The sequence below is a fragment of the Tauraco erythrolophus genome, chromosome 5, assembly GCF_009769465.1.
Source record: "Tauraco erythrolophus isolate bTauEry1 chromosome 5, bTauEry1.pri, whole genome shotgun sequence".
Classification (NCBI taxonomy): domain Eukaryota; kingdom Metazoa; phylum Chordata; class Aves; order Musophagiformes; family Musophagidae; genus Tauraco; species Tauraco erythrolophus.
In genome coordinates this window covers 14,620,270-14,634,156 of record NC_141469.1, presented here as the reverse complement: position 1 = coordinate 14,634,156, position 13,887 = coordinate 14,620,270, and the positions used below count along the sequence as shown (strand labels likewise).

General features: G+C 37.6%; 1 protein-coding gene across 4 annotated transcripts in view; it reads left to right on the top strand.

Moving 5' to 3' along the window:
• INPP4B (inositol polyphosphate-4-phosphatase type II B) overlaps positions 1-13,887 on the top strand; it is a 282,937-nt gene that overhangs the window by 84,255 nt on the left and 184,795 nt on the right. For 3 of the 4 annotated variants that reach the window (XM_086612544.1, XM_086612542.1, XM_086612543.1), the window contains exons 4-5: positions 758-982; positions 2,741-2,785. In XM_086612544.1, coding sequence (XP_086468670.1) covers positions 758-982; positions 2,741-2,785 — 270 coding nt within the window. Of the gene's footprint in view, positions 1-757; positions 983-2,740; positions 2,786-13,887 lie in introns of those variants that run through there. The other variant, XM_086612545.1, reaches the window with a different exon arrangement.

Sequence of the window (13,887 nt, the reverse complement as noted above, 5' to 3'; positions counted from 1 at the left end):
CTCTGTGAAGCCATCTATACTGTAGAATTTTTAATGCCTAAGAGGTGGTTTTTTTTCCTCTGCTATTTTAATCAAATGACTGACCCTTGCTACTTACCTGGATTCCTTGGGAGCTTCAGCTTTCCCCCTGCCCCTCCTTTTTTTCTTTTGTTCTTGGAAAATTTGATCATTAAACAATTAGATTCCAGGCAGAACAGCAAATGACATGTGGATAGTAATGAGGTCAGAAGCTCCAACATACAACCTGTTGAGTCTTCACAGAGGAGCGATGTCGTGCTAAATTATCTGCATGTGTTGGTGAGCAGTATTCTGGCAAGGATGAATGAGAGGCTGAGCATAAAGGAGAGCTGTAATAAAAGAAATGATGGACATATTCATTCTGGTGAATCCCACTATCTGTCAGAACCATGTCTCCTGCCTCTGCTAAATCAAATTACTGTTCAAGTTAACAGCTCTCATAGCTACCTGCTAGGCTGCAGAATCTGTGCTAAAAAAAGGATTTCCCATTTTGGTTTGCTTCTGCCACCTAGTTCAGCAATATGTTAATTCCTTTTGGAACCACTTGTGGATAGACTGAGTACTGCACTGAGTATGAAAGAACAGGGGTTTGATTCAAGAGATAGATGGGATGCATGGTTCTGTGACTATGAAAAGAAATGTGTCTGTGGAGGTTTTAACTGTGTGGGACATCAATATTTTCATGATCCCCTTTTGAATCAGAGTTCCTAAAAACTGTGTATATGTTTTCTGAGCGCAGAGTTTCAGAGTGGAGAACCAGATCTTTACCTTGAAGCTGCATCGAAGCCAGATTGCGAATCTTGGGCTGTGGCACTGGGAGAGGCAAACTCAGAAGGTTTGCAGAATAAAATTCAGCAGCTCCGGCGGTTGATCATGGAAATCAAAGAGGAGAGATCATCAGATGAAGCACGGCAGTTTCTCCCTTCATCCCAAGTAGACAGTCTAGGAGAGCCACAGTTTACGAGTAAGTGCATATGCTCACTTTATTGACTGGTACAATAAAAATGGTTTACTCTCTGTAGCAGTACAGATAGTACCACAAACAGGGGACATAATGCTGTTTAACTTGTTGCTTGACAAACAGTAGTTGTAGAGGAAGCAAACTGCTGGAGATTGTCTGTAAATATCACTACCTGATATATTTTGATTTATGCAGATAGCCTTCAGCGGTACAAATGGGTGATTACTGTGTTTCTGACTTTTTACTCTCTAATCTGTTTTCTTCATAAGACTTAAAAATCGTTTAGTTAGAAATATTCTTTTCCTCTTTTGCATCCTATGTGAACATATGGACTACTGTTTAAAAGGTAATCTGATAACTTTGTATAAAGCTTTAGTGATTTTGAAATTAGTATCACCGAATTGTTCTTTGTGATATAAAAGCACTCTGAGGATTTGAAAGCACATAGCCATATGTTGAGTCATGTTTGGTGCACTGGAGTCTGGGCTATGCTGCATTGCTATGCTCTGTATTTCAGTTGCCCAGTTACTTAAGCAAGTCTGTATCCAGCGTGTTCATAAACGTGTTCAAGACCAATATGCTGACTCTGCTAGTTGCAGAATTCAGCTTGGAAATCTGTTATAACTCCATTTTAAAAAAAAAATTAAAAACCTTATTTATTTCTTCCAGACCAAGGCTTTTAGAAGCTCTGAAGCTGTAGTTTTCCTTGCATAGACTTGAAGGATTAGCTATAGTAATGTCAACAATGCGAAACTAGACATATTCAGCAATGTCAAGTTTTCCTGAAGCGAAAACAGCTATAAGTTTAAGGTTTTTTAGTGTGTTTTTTTTTTCTTGTTGCTTTCTTAAATTATTTTTTTTAATTTTTAACAAAAATGTTACATTTCAGTTAATATACCAACTCTGGTCCTTCCCATCTGACCAATTTCTTCAATGCTGGCAAATACTTAATAATGCTTACTGGAAACATTACATAAACGTCAACAGGAGACAGTTTAATTTCTACAAGGTTCATTGATACTGTAGTTGTGATCCAATTACTTCCTGCAGAGAGTGGACAACTCAGTATTATTTAACTATCCTTCCTACGTTTGTCTTGTTGCAGCTCTATGGTTCACTCCTTTATCCTAGCACAATAAGAAGTTATTGTCCTTTGCAATAAAATATGCGCTAGAACATAATTCCACAATGGAAGGAATTAAAATGATGTTCTTGTCCTCTGTATATGAGACAAAGGAATTCATGTGCTATTTTCCAACAAAAAGAAGTTGGTTTTGTTGCTGTACAATTTATATGTAGGTCAATAACATGGTGATATATTTTATTACATTAACTTGATTTATGTACTTTGACAGAACATGGTTTTTGTTTCCATTTTTCATGTCATGACATACATACCTAAAAATGAGTCATTAGATTTAATATTTTTCCAACAAATGATTAGTCGATGTGATTTGAAAATGTTACAAGTACCTCTCCATAAAAGGTGTTTTGATTTGGATTTTTTTTTTGTTTTCCTTTCCCAACAACAGAAAGTTTCTATTAAAAATAAAGAAGTTGTCTTCAAAAGTAGTCTTTTTTTCAGGCGTTTATTTCATGCGAAGTTCTGTTTCACTATGGGTTTATAACATGAAATGTTACTCCGGTGGCAATGGCAGTTAAGATATGAATTAGGCACTTGAAACTTTTACTATGTATTAAAAAGCTAGACATTGAAATAAAATTATTTCTGATATTGTTTTTTTATCTTAACTTTAAAAGGTATTCAGAGAATTGCAAATGAGCCAAAGCTGGAGTTCAGTCTTGGTAAGATATGATTTTGACTTCTCCTTGGGATTGCAGTGACCTGTGTAGTGAAGAGTTTTTACATATATGTATAGTGTTACACAATGCAACATCTTAGCTGTTAAAAAAAAAAAAGAACCACCTAGATTCTTTAGGTTGGAGGCCTGCCTGTCTGTCAATGTCTTTGAAATGCTGACTTGAAATTCTTAATTAGTTGAAATGACTAAAGATGCTATTGAGTTCTCTAACGCTATGCTGCTGTACCAAGCTGAAAATCTGCCCAATAGCTTTGTGGATGCAATATTACTGGTTTGGGGCAAGACATTTAAAATGTAGTTTTTAAAAAGATTTTAGTCAGATAATAATACGGTCCCTTTAAAACATACTTTTATTTAAGTGTTGATTATTATTTCATAGAGAAGAGTCAGTTTAAATGTTTACCTGATTCTCTCTTTTTGTGCTTAGTGTAGACAATTAGTATATGAGAACTATATCTTAGTATAGTATTTAGTGTAAGAGAAATTTGTTTCAGGAGATATTCTGTCAGCTCAATCCACTCTCTATTCGGAGGTATACAGCATGATTAAGACTGCTCAATAAGTCAAGCAAGCTAATGGAATGATGACGTATTTGTAATACAAATGCATGATATTTGCAGCTCAAACTGTGCCATTTAGAAAGGAAAACTGTCAAATTTGTCATTGCTCTTTCAGTGCAAAAACTTCAAATTTGAAGCTTTCCAAACAGTAAGTAAAATAATTATTTGCTGTAGAAGCACTAAATACAAAAATTTCATATCAGAAATTGGAATAATAGCTAGCTTTAGTTGATTATTCCCAGCTCCTGTATATAGTAAAATAACACAGTGGCAAATAATGTATTTTTTGAAATATCAGATATTGTATGCTGCATATGTTCTGAAATGACTAAAAGTAGTCGAATCTATGATTTTGGTATTCATATAACCTGCTAATACACATTTCATGTTGTAGAGCTGTACACTGAAAAACTTTTACTTAGTGCTGTTCGGTATCCATTGTATTTACTCTGATAGGAACACTTAAAAACATCTGTTGCAAAAAGGGAGGTGTATGTGAGAGAGAGGGAGAAGTAGAGAGACATTCAGAAGCAGGATATTATATAAAAATCAATCAAACTCTGCTATTGGGAGAATTTAAATTATCTAGAAAAAAAATCTCCTTCAGAACCCCCCCCGACACAGCAAACAAGGTGGCATGAGGGACATGCCTGCAGGTTCTCTCCCTGCTTGTTCCATCATGGTAATCTGTTTCCTGGCCCTGTCCTCTTCTGCGTTGCTGTAACTGTACTGATGTAAAAGCTGATACCCGAAAGCTGTGCCCTTTGGGGCTTGTGCAGTTATGTCTGATAAAACCCTTTTTAGATTCCTTTCACTGTATCTGGGTAGCTTTACCTGTATGCCTTTCAAACACCAGACAGTTACAGCATTACAAAAACTTGATCGAGTGGGCTTTTTTTTGCTGTGGGGACTATTTCTGCTGAAATTTTTAAATGTTGGCGTGGAAGAAAGGCCTAGTTCTCTGTTGGGGAAAGATCACGCTATAATGATAGTTAAGAGCTATTCTAACTTTTCTGTGCCTTTCTACACACATTTTATAGGTGATGTGACTGTAGTATTTGGGCTTGGCTAGCGATTGCTATGCTCCAGCAATAACAAACTCCTGGAATGACACTGGTGAGGTGTAGGAGAAGGAGGAAGGTGCTACAGGCAGTGACTGTAAATTAGATGAGCTGTACTTCAGGAGAGGTTGCTTTCAGTGATGAATGTGCCTCAGCAGGCAGAAGTGTAAAAAAACGATGTAAAGCCATTTTCAGGCTTGTTTGGGCTCATGCTGGGTGGAGCTCTGTTCCGTCATGGTGTCAGTATTTGTGTTTTGCATTTGGCTGTTTCCAGTAGGAATTTATGTTCTGCGATTTGTTCTGCAGCGTTATTGATTGAGCTCTGTGACTGATCTTACACATTGACTTCTGCTGCTGCTCAGGTAACAAAGAAGAGTAACGGTGTAAACCCTTCGATTTTTGACTGATTTTTTTTTTTTTTTTTTTTTCTGGCCAACATTGTAAGTCAGCCTAAGTCAGCATCTGGCAGCATAGTCAGCTATGTGAAGCTGATTCTTAGAAGCTGATTCTTAGTGTCTTGATCCTAAAATAATACTAAATAGTTAAAACACGGCACGTTTGCATCAGAGGAATCCACCTTCATGACATGAGTCGTCTATGGAAGACTTGAGTGTATCGTAACAGTTATCCTTCTTGCTGGAATATCAACGTACCCATGCCAACACTTCCCACCTCCAGCCACCCCCTTCACCACCACTGTGCTACTCATTTGTGTAGAAACATACGTGCACACAGGAGGCACCTCTTGCTGATAAGTGAGACAGGAATGATTTAGCTGTGAAGGATGCATGTACTGTTTGGCCTAACCAGCCAGTTCAAATACCTCTCGCAAGGGCGGCCAGTCAGGATGCCTTCCATGCTGTTCACCTGGTTATAGATGGGGCTGGAAAGGAGTCTGTCTGACAGACTGGTCCGTGCATCTGGGAAACATGGGCTGCTTTGCTGTGCCAGCTGAACCAGGTAGCTGCCCCTTGGCTGCTGGCAGACCAGGGGAACTGGTTGGCTGATCTCACCTTTTGAAGGCTTGGTTTATATCAAATTAAAGTCTTGGCATTAGCTTTAGCTATCCAAGGACTTCCGAGACCCCTCTATGGGCATGGTAAGCAGGGATGAGAGGTTTGCTGCAAGCAACTGCAGTGCTGTGATGTAACCCAATCTTAGGGCTCTGTGGAGACTTTTCAATTTGATTAGACTGGTCTTTGGTCTTTAGAATTTGGAAGGCAAATCTAATAGTTTACATCCTATAAAACTGGTCTCCAGCCCTGAAGGAATGGCTTATATCTATAATATTGCTCATGTGCATTATATAAACAATATTATATTAGCTAAGCAGCAACTAGACTCTAATGGATATGTATGCAAATAGGCATTTACTTATATCAGCTGATATTTATACCTGCTTTTAACTATATAAAAAAATTTTGTCAGTTATCACAACTGTTCCTTGTAACTCTTCTGTCACTTTTTGGTCAAAAATATTCAGAAATGGAACTCACTAGTAACTAAAAGAGAAGATAGCTTTTTAGTAATATTTAGGTGCTGCCTAATACACGAGTTTTATTTAGGGACAGTATCTAAATGCTGCTCTTCAACATTTGAAGTTCTGATAACTAAATTTTGAAATAAAGTAATTAAAAAGTCTTGCTAGGGTCTTGTATTCTGTTGTGGTAGCTAACTTGCTGCATTCTATATCTGTAACACTCTGGAAAGTGTTCTCTTTGTAAAATGTCCAAGATATTGCCTTACTTTTATTTTATTTTAAAGTTCAGTAAAGTTTGGGGTTTCTTTTGTGAGGGTTGGTCTTTTTCTTTTTTATTTTTTCCCCTGAGGTTAAACAATAAAACTCTTCAGTTACAGTTTTCCACTGCAATACTCTCAGCGTTTTTAGGAGGGTACCTAATCTTGTAAGGTTCTTTATTTTGGAATCGGAGCTTCCTTTAGACTAAGATTTTTGATTTTTATATTCCTGAGGACTCTTTGGAAATATGGCTGGTTTTTGAACCCTGTAACTGTTGGGAAGTTTTAGTTTTCGAACTTTATCTTGTTGTTTAGCTTTTCAAGTCACTCTGTTCTGCACGCTGTGTTGTGAAGCACTAGGAGGTAGCACGTGTCAGTCTGTGCAGAATGCTGAGTAGGGAGGAGGAACAGAGCAAAGGGAGAAAAAACAGATCCTGGGCCTAAATAACAAACCAATCTAACAGACACTGAAGCCAAGAATCTTTCTCATGGCTTTGAAGTGCACAGGGTTAACTCTTTTATAGATGTTTATTTTGGAGCTAGTGTTCTTGGTTGCTTCCTTAAAATATCCCAGCCCGAGTCCCGAATCGAACTAAATGCGGTGTAGGTTCTGGACTTAGCATTGATTTCTTTGTAGCTACGTTGTGATATGGGAACTTAGCTAAAGTATTATGCAATGCTTATGCAAAATAAGAAATAAACTATATTATGCATATGGCCGAGCACTATTGTGAAGCTTTTAAAAGCTTGCACCTCTAAAGATGTTTTCATTTACTTGATGATGAACTGGTAAAGCAGCACAAGAAAACTTAGCAATCAGAAAAATGAAGGAGCAGAGCAGGAGGCACAGTTTGTAGTTAAAGTGCTCAGGCATGAACTCAGTAATGAACATGATGTTAATATGGGGAAATATCTTTCAAAAAAATAGTCTAAAAGAAAAGTTCACTGCTCCCTCAATGTCCAGTAGAATTAATTGTGATGCATTTCAGTGTTTTTGAATTTGTCTAATTGATTAGAGTTGTGAAGGCAAAGCAAGGAATATCACAGTAGTGGGTGTAGGATAATAATCTGGATAACTGTATAGAAAGGGAATGTCTCTGCACATGTAGGCATTTTCATGAGAGCACCTGTCTAGCAGCTCCAAAAGCTTTTAGTTTCTTGTTAGGGCACTGAAATTTGATAGACTGTCCTCTTGTGTAACCTTTAGATACTTTTCAAGGTACAGAATAATTTAAATCTCAGTTATGTACTTTTACAAAATCTCATTAAATAGCGCAGAATTCACAGAAAACTTCAATGAGGAGTTGAAAGAACTAAAATTTTTTTTAGGTAATTTTTTTCATTTTATCAAATGGTGAGTTGATATGAGCTGTTTACTATAAATGCAGAATTCTTTCTTCTTTGCTGTCTTATTTTTCCCAGAATAATATTGCCATGACATCCCTTGGAAAAGGCCTTGAAGCAGATTCATTTCTGCATACTGACCTAAATGGTATATTGATGGTGCTCAAAGACCATGACTAAATGATTTTTCCAATTGTGAAACATACTCTGATGCTTTTTCAGCAACAGAAACACTGTTTTATCCACACCACAAAGTTAGAGTCAGAGTCCTGATCTTAGCAGAATTTTCCCGTCCAACTTGGTTATCATTCTGCTTCATTGCGTGAAGAGTTGGTGAATAACTGGTACTTCATTGTATTAGCCAAATTAAAAAAAAAAGTCATTGTCATACTTTTAAGTAAATTTAAAAAGAAAAGTCATCATTTCTATGGGAATCAAACTGAAATGTTGTTTTATCCTTTTCAAGGGTGTTTATCCCTTTAAAAAATTTAAGTTTTGGCCATGTTAGGAACAATATTAGCAAAAATATAAAAATGAAGGGTGAGTTTATGCTTTTTAAAAATTTTTAATTTTTACATTTCACCCTTTTTTCTTGAAACAGTTTGTTGAATTTTACATGAATTTGCTCTACTCCCACACAAATTTAATCTTCTACCAAACTAGCTGGTCAGGTTCTTTTCCTAGTTTTACTGATGTATATTAGATGCTGTTTCTTCAACAACAGCAACAAGAAAAATAGATAAAAGACAAGTGAATTTGGACAAAAGAAACTAAGAAAGTAGAAAAAAAACGTGATCAGAAAGAATGCTCTTTTTTTCCTCTGGAAACTACTTATTGGGCTTCTGCCTGTTTTGGAACTTCTGCACTGCAGCATAAGATGCTGTAAACACATTTTATTCTTAGCACCTCAGTGTTGCTGAGATGAACTTTTTTTGACAGAAAGGACCCTCCCAAAGAAGTAGCAATTTCAATCCTGGTCTGATAGACTGTGCTGGCATGTTTTGAGTGGTTTTGACTTAAGACTTGTGGTTTTGAATTAACTCCTTGAGGAATTTCCTTTTTCCCCCCCATCTTATGCAGGTGAACTTGTGCTAACTTTGAGTTGGTTTCAGTACAGTTAAGGCAACAAGTGCAGCTGTCTTCCAAAAATGTTCTAAGGTACTGAATTTCCGTCACCTTTCATGTCATACTGGCTTCTCTCTTTTGGCGGCGTTTGGCGATGGAGCAGGATAATGCATATCGAGCAAAGTGATAAATGGCATCACCCGGAGCTGAGTGGTGTTAAATTAGTGACCCTTGAGAAGAGTAAGCTCTCCTAACTGTGCTTCTGCATTCTGTGATGCCATAGTAAGCTTTCTTTGTTATATGCAGAAAAGGGACATGAGGATGGACTTTCCAAGAATCCACATCCTTCTTTATCCACCCTTCTTCCCACAGTACTTTGTTAGCTTCTGGGAAGGCTTTTGGGATTCTGTCATAGCCCTTGCCAGACTGAAAGTGACTGGGTTTTTTTTTTATAGACAGCTTTCTGAAGCTCTGCTTCTTCGTCATTGGGCACCTCTTCAGTGTTCCTGAATTTTACATGCTGCATACCCTGTGAGAGAAAGGGACTGTCTTTCAGAAGTATTGCCAAAACTGTCCAGATATTACCATTATGTCTTGGCAATTTTAGATCATTTTGTTGTAATAAAGTAGTCATAGTGCCACTACTGAAGTAATTAAAAATACAAAGAGAATATATTGGTGCGTTTTCACTTTCAAATCTTGCCACCGTTTAGTCTTGCATGCTTCTGATATGAGCAAATTCAGCCTTCTTCCTGCAGAAGGTTTTCCCATTCTGTCTGACAGTGTCAGCCTGCATTCTCGATTTCTCTTTCCGATTTCATTCATTATATTCCGCTTCACTTTATGCATACTGTATAATCCACCATGGTTTGCTAACTTACAGTATTCACTAATTTAAACCCTCTTTTATGAATGTGTTCTGTATACAGGGAAAAAATTTTGAAAAAACAAATCCAGAAAAGGAGGAGGAAACACCAAAAAGCTCAAACTGGAGTCCTTTCAAAAACTCATATTCTCTGTTTTTTTTTCCCCAGATATGCTGGGTTTGAGACCTAGAGAATTAGGGTAGACTTTGAAGTCTGTATCTGTAGGCACTACTAGAATTTCAGAAATCTATCTTTCCGTTCCTTTAGGGTAGGAATTGTCTTCATTTGCATTGCAGCTAGAAAAGCAGCATGCTGTCACAAACTTTAAATATTAATCTGTACTAATTATATTGCTGAATATTCAAGGACTCAAAAATCCCCAGTAATGAAACTATGGAAGCTGTTCAGTTAGCGTTCTGCTTGCTTCTCACATGTTGGGAGAATCTGAAAAATTCTCTCTATTATATATTTTACAGTTTAAATATATTTCTTTGTAGAATATCTATGTATCCATAGAGAGAGAGATAGATATCTATTCTATGTATGTAGTTCATATATATGAAAATTTGTTTCATTGCTGAGAACCCGTTATATCTAGTATAGAATTACTCATTTTTGTCAGCTGTGTGAGCTACCTTAGTTTCTGTGTGAGTAAGAAGTAATTCTTGATAGAAGTAGTCACAAAAATATTTTCAACTTGTCAGCATCCATTTCTATTTAATGATATTCATTAAACAGCTATGACTTGTGTAAATTCAATTTCTTTGTAGGTTATAGAGATTAAAATTCTTACATGACACCATGCTCTGTAGCAGTTAGTCACCACGGTGGGCTCATTAAATGCAGGGATGTTTGTTTGCTCTGAAGTGGGTCAGAGCACAGGATGAACCAGTGTGAGGGAGTAGATCGTTACTGATTGCCCATATTCCAGTATGATGGAACAGAGAACCCGTTGACGTACTGATTGCAACTAGTAATGAGCATGAAGATGCTTTAGGGTATCAATACTAGTACACTCAGGTGCAAACTGAGTTTCAGGCAGATTTCCTTCCATTCCATGAAATTTAAGTATCTTCTCTTTCTGGAAAGTTTTGGTTTTAAGAAAAAAAATATACACTTAGACTACCAGGGGAAAGTGGATGACAGCCTTGTAAATAGAAATGCGTATAAATCAAGACTGTGATTAAGGGAAAGTTTTAAATCTAATAGAAAAAAGATTTTGCTGCAGTGACTCTCGCATGGTTTGATATAAACGCTTATCTAGAGATAAATTTTGCATAGCTACAGCTAATCTGTTTTGAGAAGAGTTTGTAGATACCTGAATTAGAAAAGCCATTTAAGAATTGAAAGAGTTTTGTGGAATTTAACCGTTCTGAGAGACAGGGTTTTATTCTCTTAGTTCTTGAGTGATGCAGCAGATAATAGGATTAAATTCTGTCAGAAATGCACAAATTCTGAAATCTGGTCAGAGTTAGAAAACTGCTGCATTTACGAGGTCAGGGAAAAAAGAAGAGATAAGGCTAGGAAGGCTTTTTCTTTTACAGATCTTAAATAAAATTCGTAGCCTTCTTAGTAAAATCAGTTTCTTCTCGATAATGAAAGGGATACTTGTATGTCTACTGCACATTTTTCTCATAGACTTCATAAATGTTCACTTACGTTTGCACAAGTCCTTATGTCCAGAATTTCAAAGGGATTAGGTTGTGTCCGTGCTGAAAACTAATGTTTTCTGTGAGGTTCAGTGCCCCAGTGAGGCTGGGTACTGAAGCAGATGAATTACAACAGCTCAGTCTTAGCATGGGTTATCTACCTCACTTCTTACCGGTAAGTGTGCTCATGCTGCTGTGCCTGAACTAATTCTCATCTCTGAGGTGAAATACTCAAAGCAATCGGAAACCTTGATGATAACTTGTAAGGCTTGTTGAAAGTTACTTAGGAAAAGGCTTTCAGAGTTACTTAAGAATGTAGAGATGTAGGTAGACATTTGATGCAGTTCTGTTAAAATTGGACTTACTGATTTTTCTCACATAGATGTTAAAAAACTCCAAACGAACAACTCCATAGGTACCTTAATTTGTCCTTTACTTTTACAAGCATTATGCTTGGCTTCTGAAGTATTAGGTGTTCTGGTGAATGTGACGTAAACTTTCATATTATTCTGATGGAAATGTAAACTTGTGTTTCCAGGGTATTTTTTAAACCAGTGCATAGGAAAGCAGTATTCAAGATTAAGTTAGAAGTTATTTCTGACAGATTTTTCTCTTCCCGCTTTTCCCCCAAAATACACCTACTGTGTGCATACTTTCTCCTATTTGTCTTGCCAACATACACAGTCTTTTCTGTTCAGTTTTTGAACCTTATTCTCTCGAGCAACTCTCTTCAGATTGCCTAGGATGCCTCCCACAAAGGTGTCTTAGATCTCATGCTATGAGACTTGACTTGTAGTGGGTCAAGTCAAGACCCACCCCGTGGTGGTGGGGTGTGTGTAGCCTGTTAGATCTTCAGTCTTTAGGTGCCAGAGTGCTGGAATGGAGTGGGTGGGAGAGGTATGTGTGAGTCCAGTGGCTGAGCTGGGAAGGGGAGAACAGTGGCTTACCTAGCAGTTCTCTACTATGAAAGGAGTTTTTACGAGCAGCACCTTCCTAGATGAGACTCGCACTGAGCCCACTCTCCCATTGCATGACCAACGTGACCACAGGTACAGCTTTTATACTACCTGACGGCTGTATGCTTACCTGATACACAATAAGCCCATGACTGATTCCTCTGTGGATCCAGGAAACTGCTCTGAATGAAGAGGATTATGTAGATCCATATTGAGAGTCATTCCTATTGTGGGCATTTACACACAGAGAACAACAAGCCGAATAAGGATGAGTTGTTCTTATAGAAAGCTCTATAAGACTTGTTTACCTACAACAGAGATTTGGATGGCAGTCCTGGCACTGCTGCCTCTTCCAACCTCTCCCTACCTCCCAGGAAGCTGACACTTTAACTATGGAATTTTTTTTTTTTAATTCCTTAACCATGCTATTGTCAGGGAGGTTTAGAAGACATATGGTGTATGCAAAATGTTTTCAAAAAATAGATGTTAGTCTACTCCACAGCTTTGTTACTAAGAATAAACTGCATTTTCATAAATCGTTTAAAACTACACTGCTTCTCCTGGTAGAAGGGCTTTTTTCCATCAAACTGCAACGTCTGGTAGCATTAAAATTTTAAACTTTATTTCTACTTAAATAAGACATGATGTATACTACTAAGTTTTTAAGAGCCATTCCTGGTTTTGTGCTTCAGTAGCTGAAAGCTTAGTTGTCTCTGCTGCTGTCCAATGCCCCTTTACAGTCCTGGGATTTCTTCTAGACTGTTATGAAAAATGGCATGTATTTTGGAATTGTTGGACCAAGTCAGCTGGGATGCTAAAAGTAACATTTATGATTAAGGGACTGCAGACTATTAAGGGATTTGGAGTATCTTTCATCAAAGGAGAGGTTCAGTGAGCTTGGACTGGTCAGCCTGAAGAAGAGAAGACTCATAGGGGAACTTACCAGTGTGTCTAAATGGAAGAGATTGAAGGTGAGGGAGCCAGACTCTTCTCAGTTATGTCCAGTGAAAGAACAAGACACTATGGACCAAAGTGAAAACACATGAAATTCAATCGGCACACAACCCCCCACATGGTTTTTTTACTGTGAAGGTTGTCAGACACTGGCACAGGTGGACTAGGGAGGCTGTGAAGTCTCCATCCTTGGAAACGGTCAAAACCCAACTAGACACAGTCCGGGGCAAACTGCTGTAGCTGACCACGATGGGGCAGGGGGGCTGGACTCAATAAGCTCAAGAGATCTTGTCCAACCAAACTGATTCTGTGATCAATGTGGCAGGGATTTGTCATGTAACTTTGCAATGGGATTTTGAGGCCTCTTGGAGCTTACTAAGAGGAGTTAGTGAGTAGTTTGCAATGGACTCATCATGTTCTGTACCATATGTTGAATGTAAGGTATCTGTTGCCTTGATCTCAAAATTCTTCAGGATATCTAAATAATCCCTCATAATTATGTTGAAATTAGACTGTTTAGAATTGTTGCCATCTATGTGGACTCAAGCCGTTTTAGGGAACTTCCACTCTTGCATTGTTATTAAATGCTTTATGGTGTTTAGTGTGCTTCAGATAAGGATATAACCGCAGCTCGAATTGCCTTGCTTTTGAGGCAAAGAACAAGTTGGGACTGGAGAGAGTTGAGCAAATATGGAATTACAGTTTTGTGAATGCTCTTGGCCTGAGATAATATCCGATTAGTACTCATTTTTGTGTTTTTTGTGTACGTTTGCATGCAAAGTTTTGTTTATTTTTTTCTATATATTGTCACAGGGAAGACTTACTAGTGGGAATGCTTGCAAAAAATGCAAGCTTAAAGTAGAATGTTCACTGAATATGGATTTGCAGCAGTG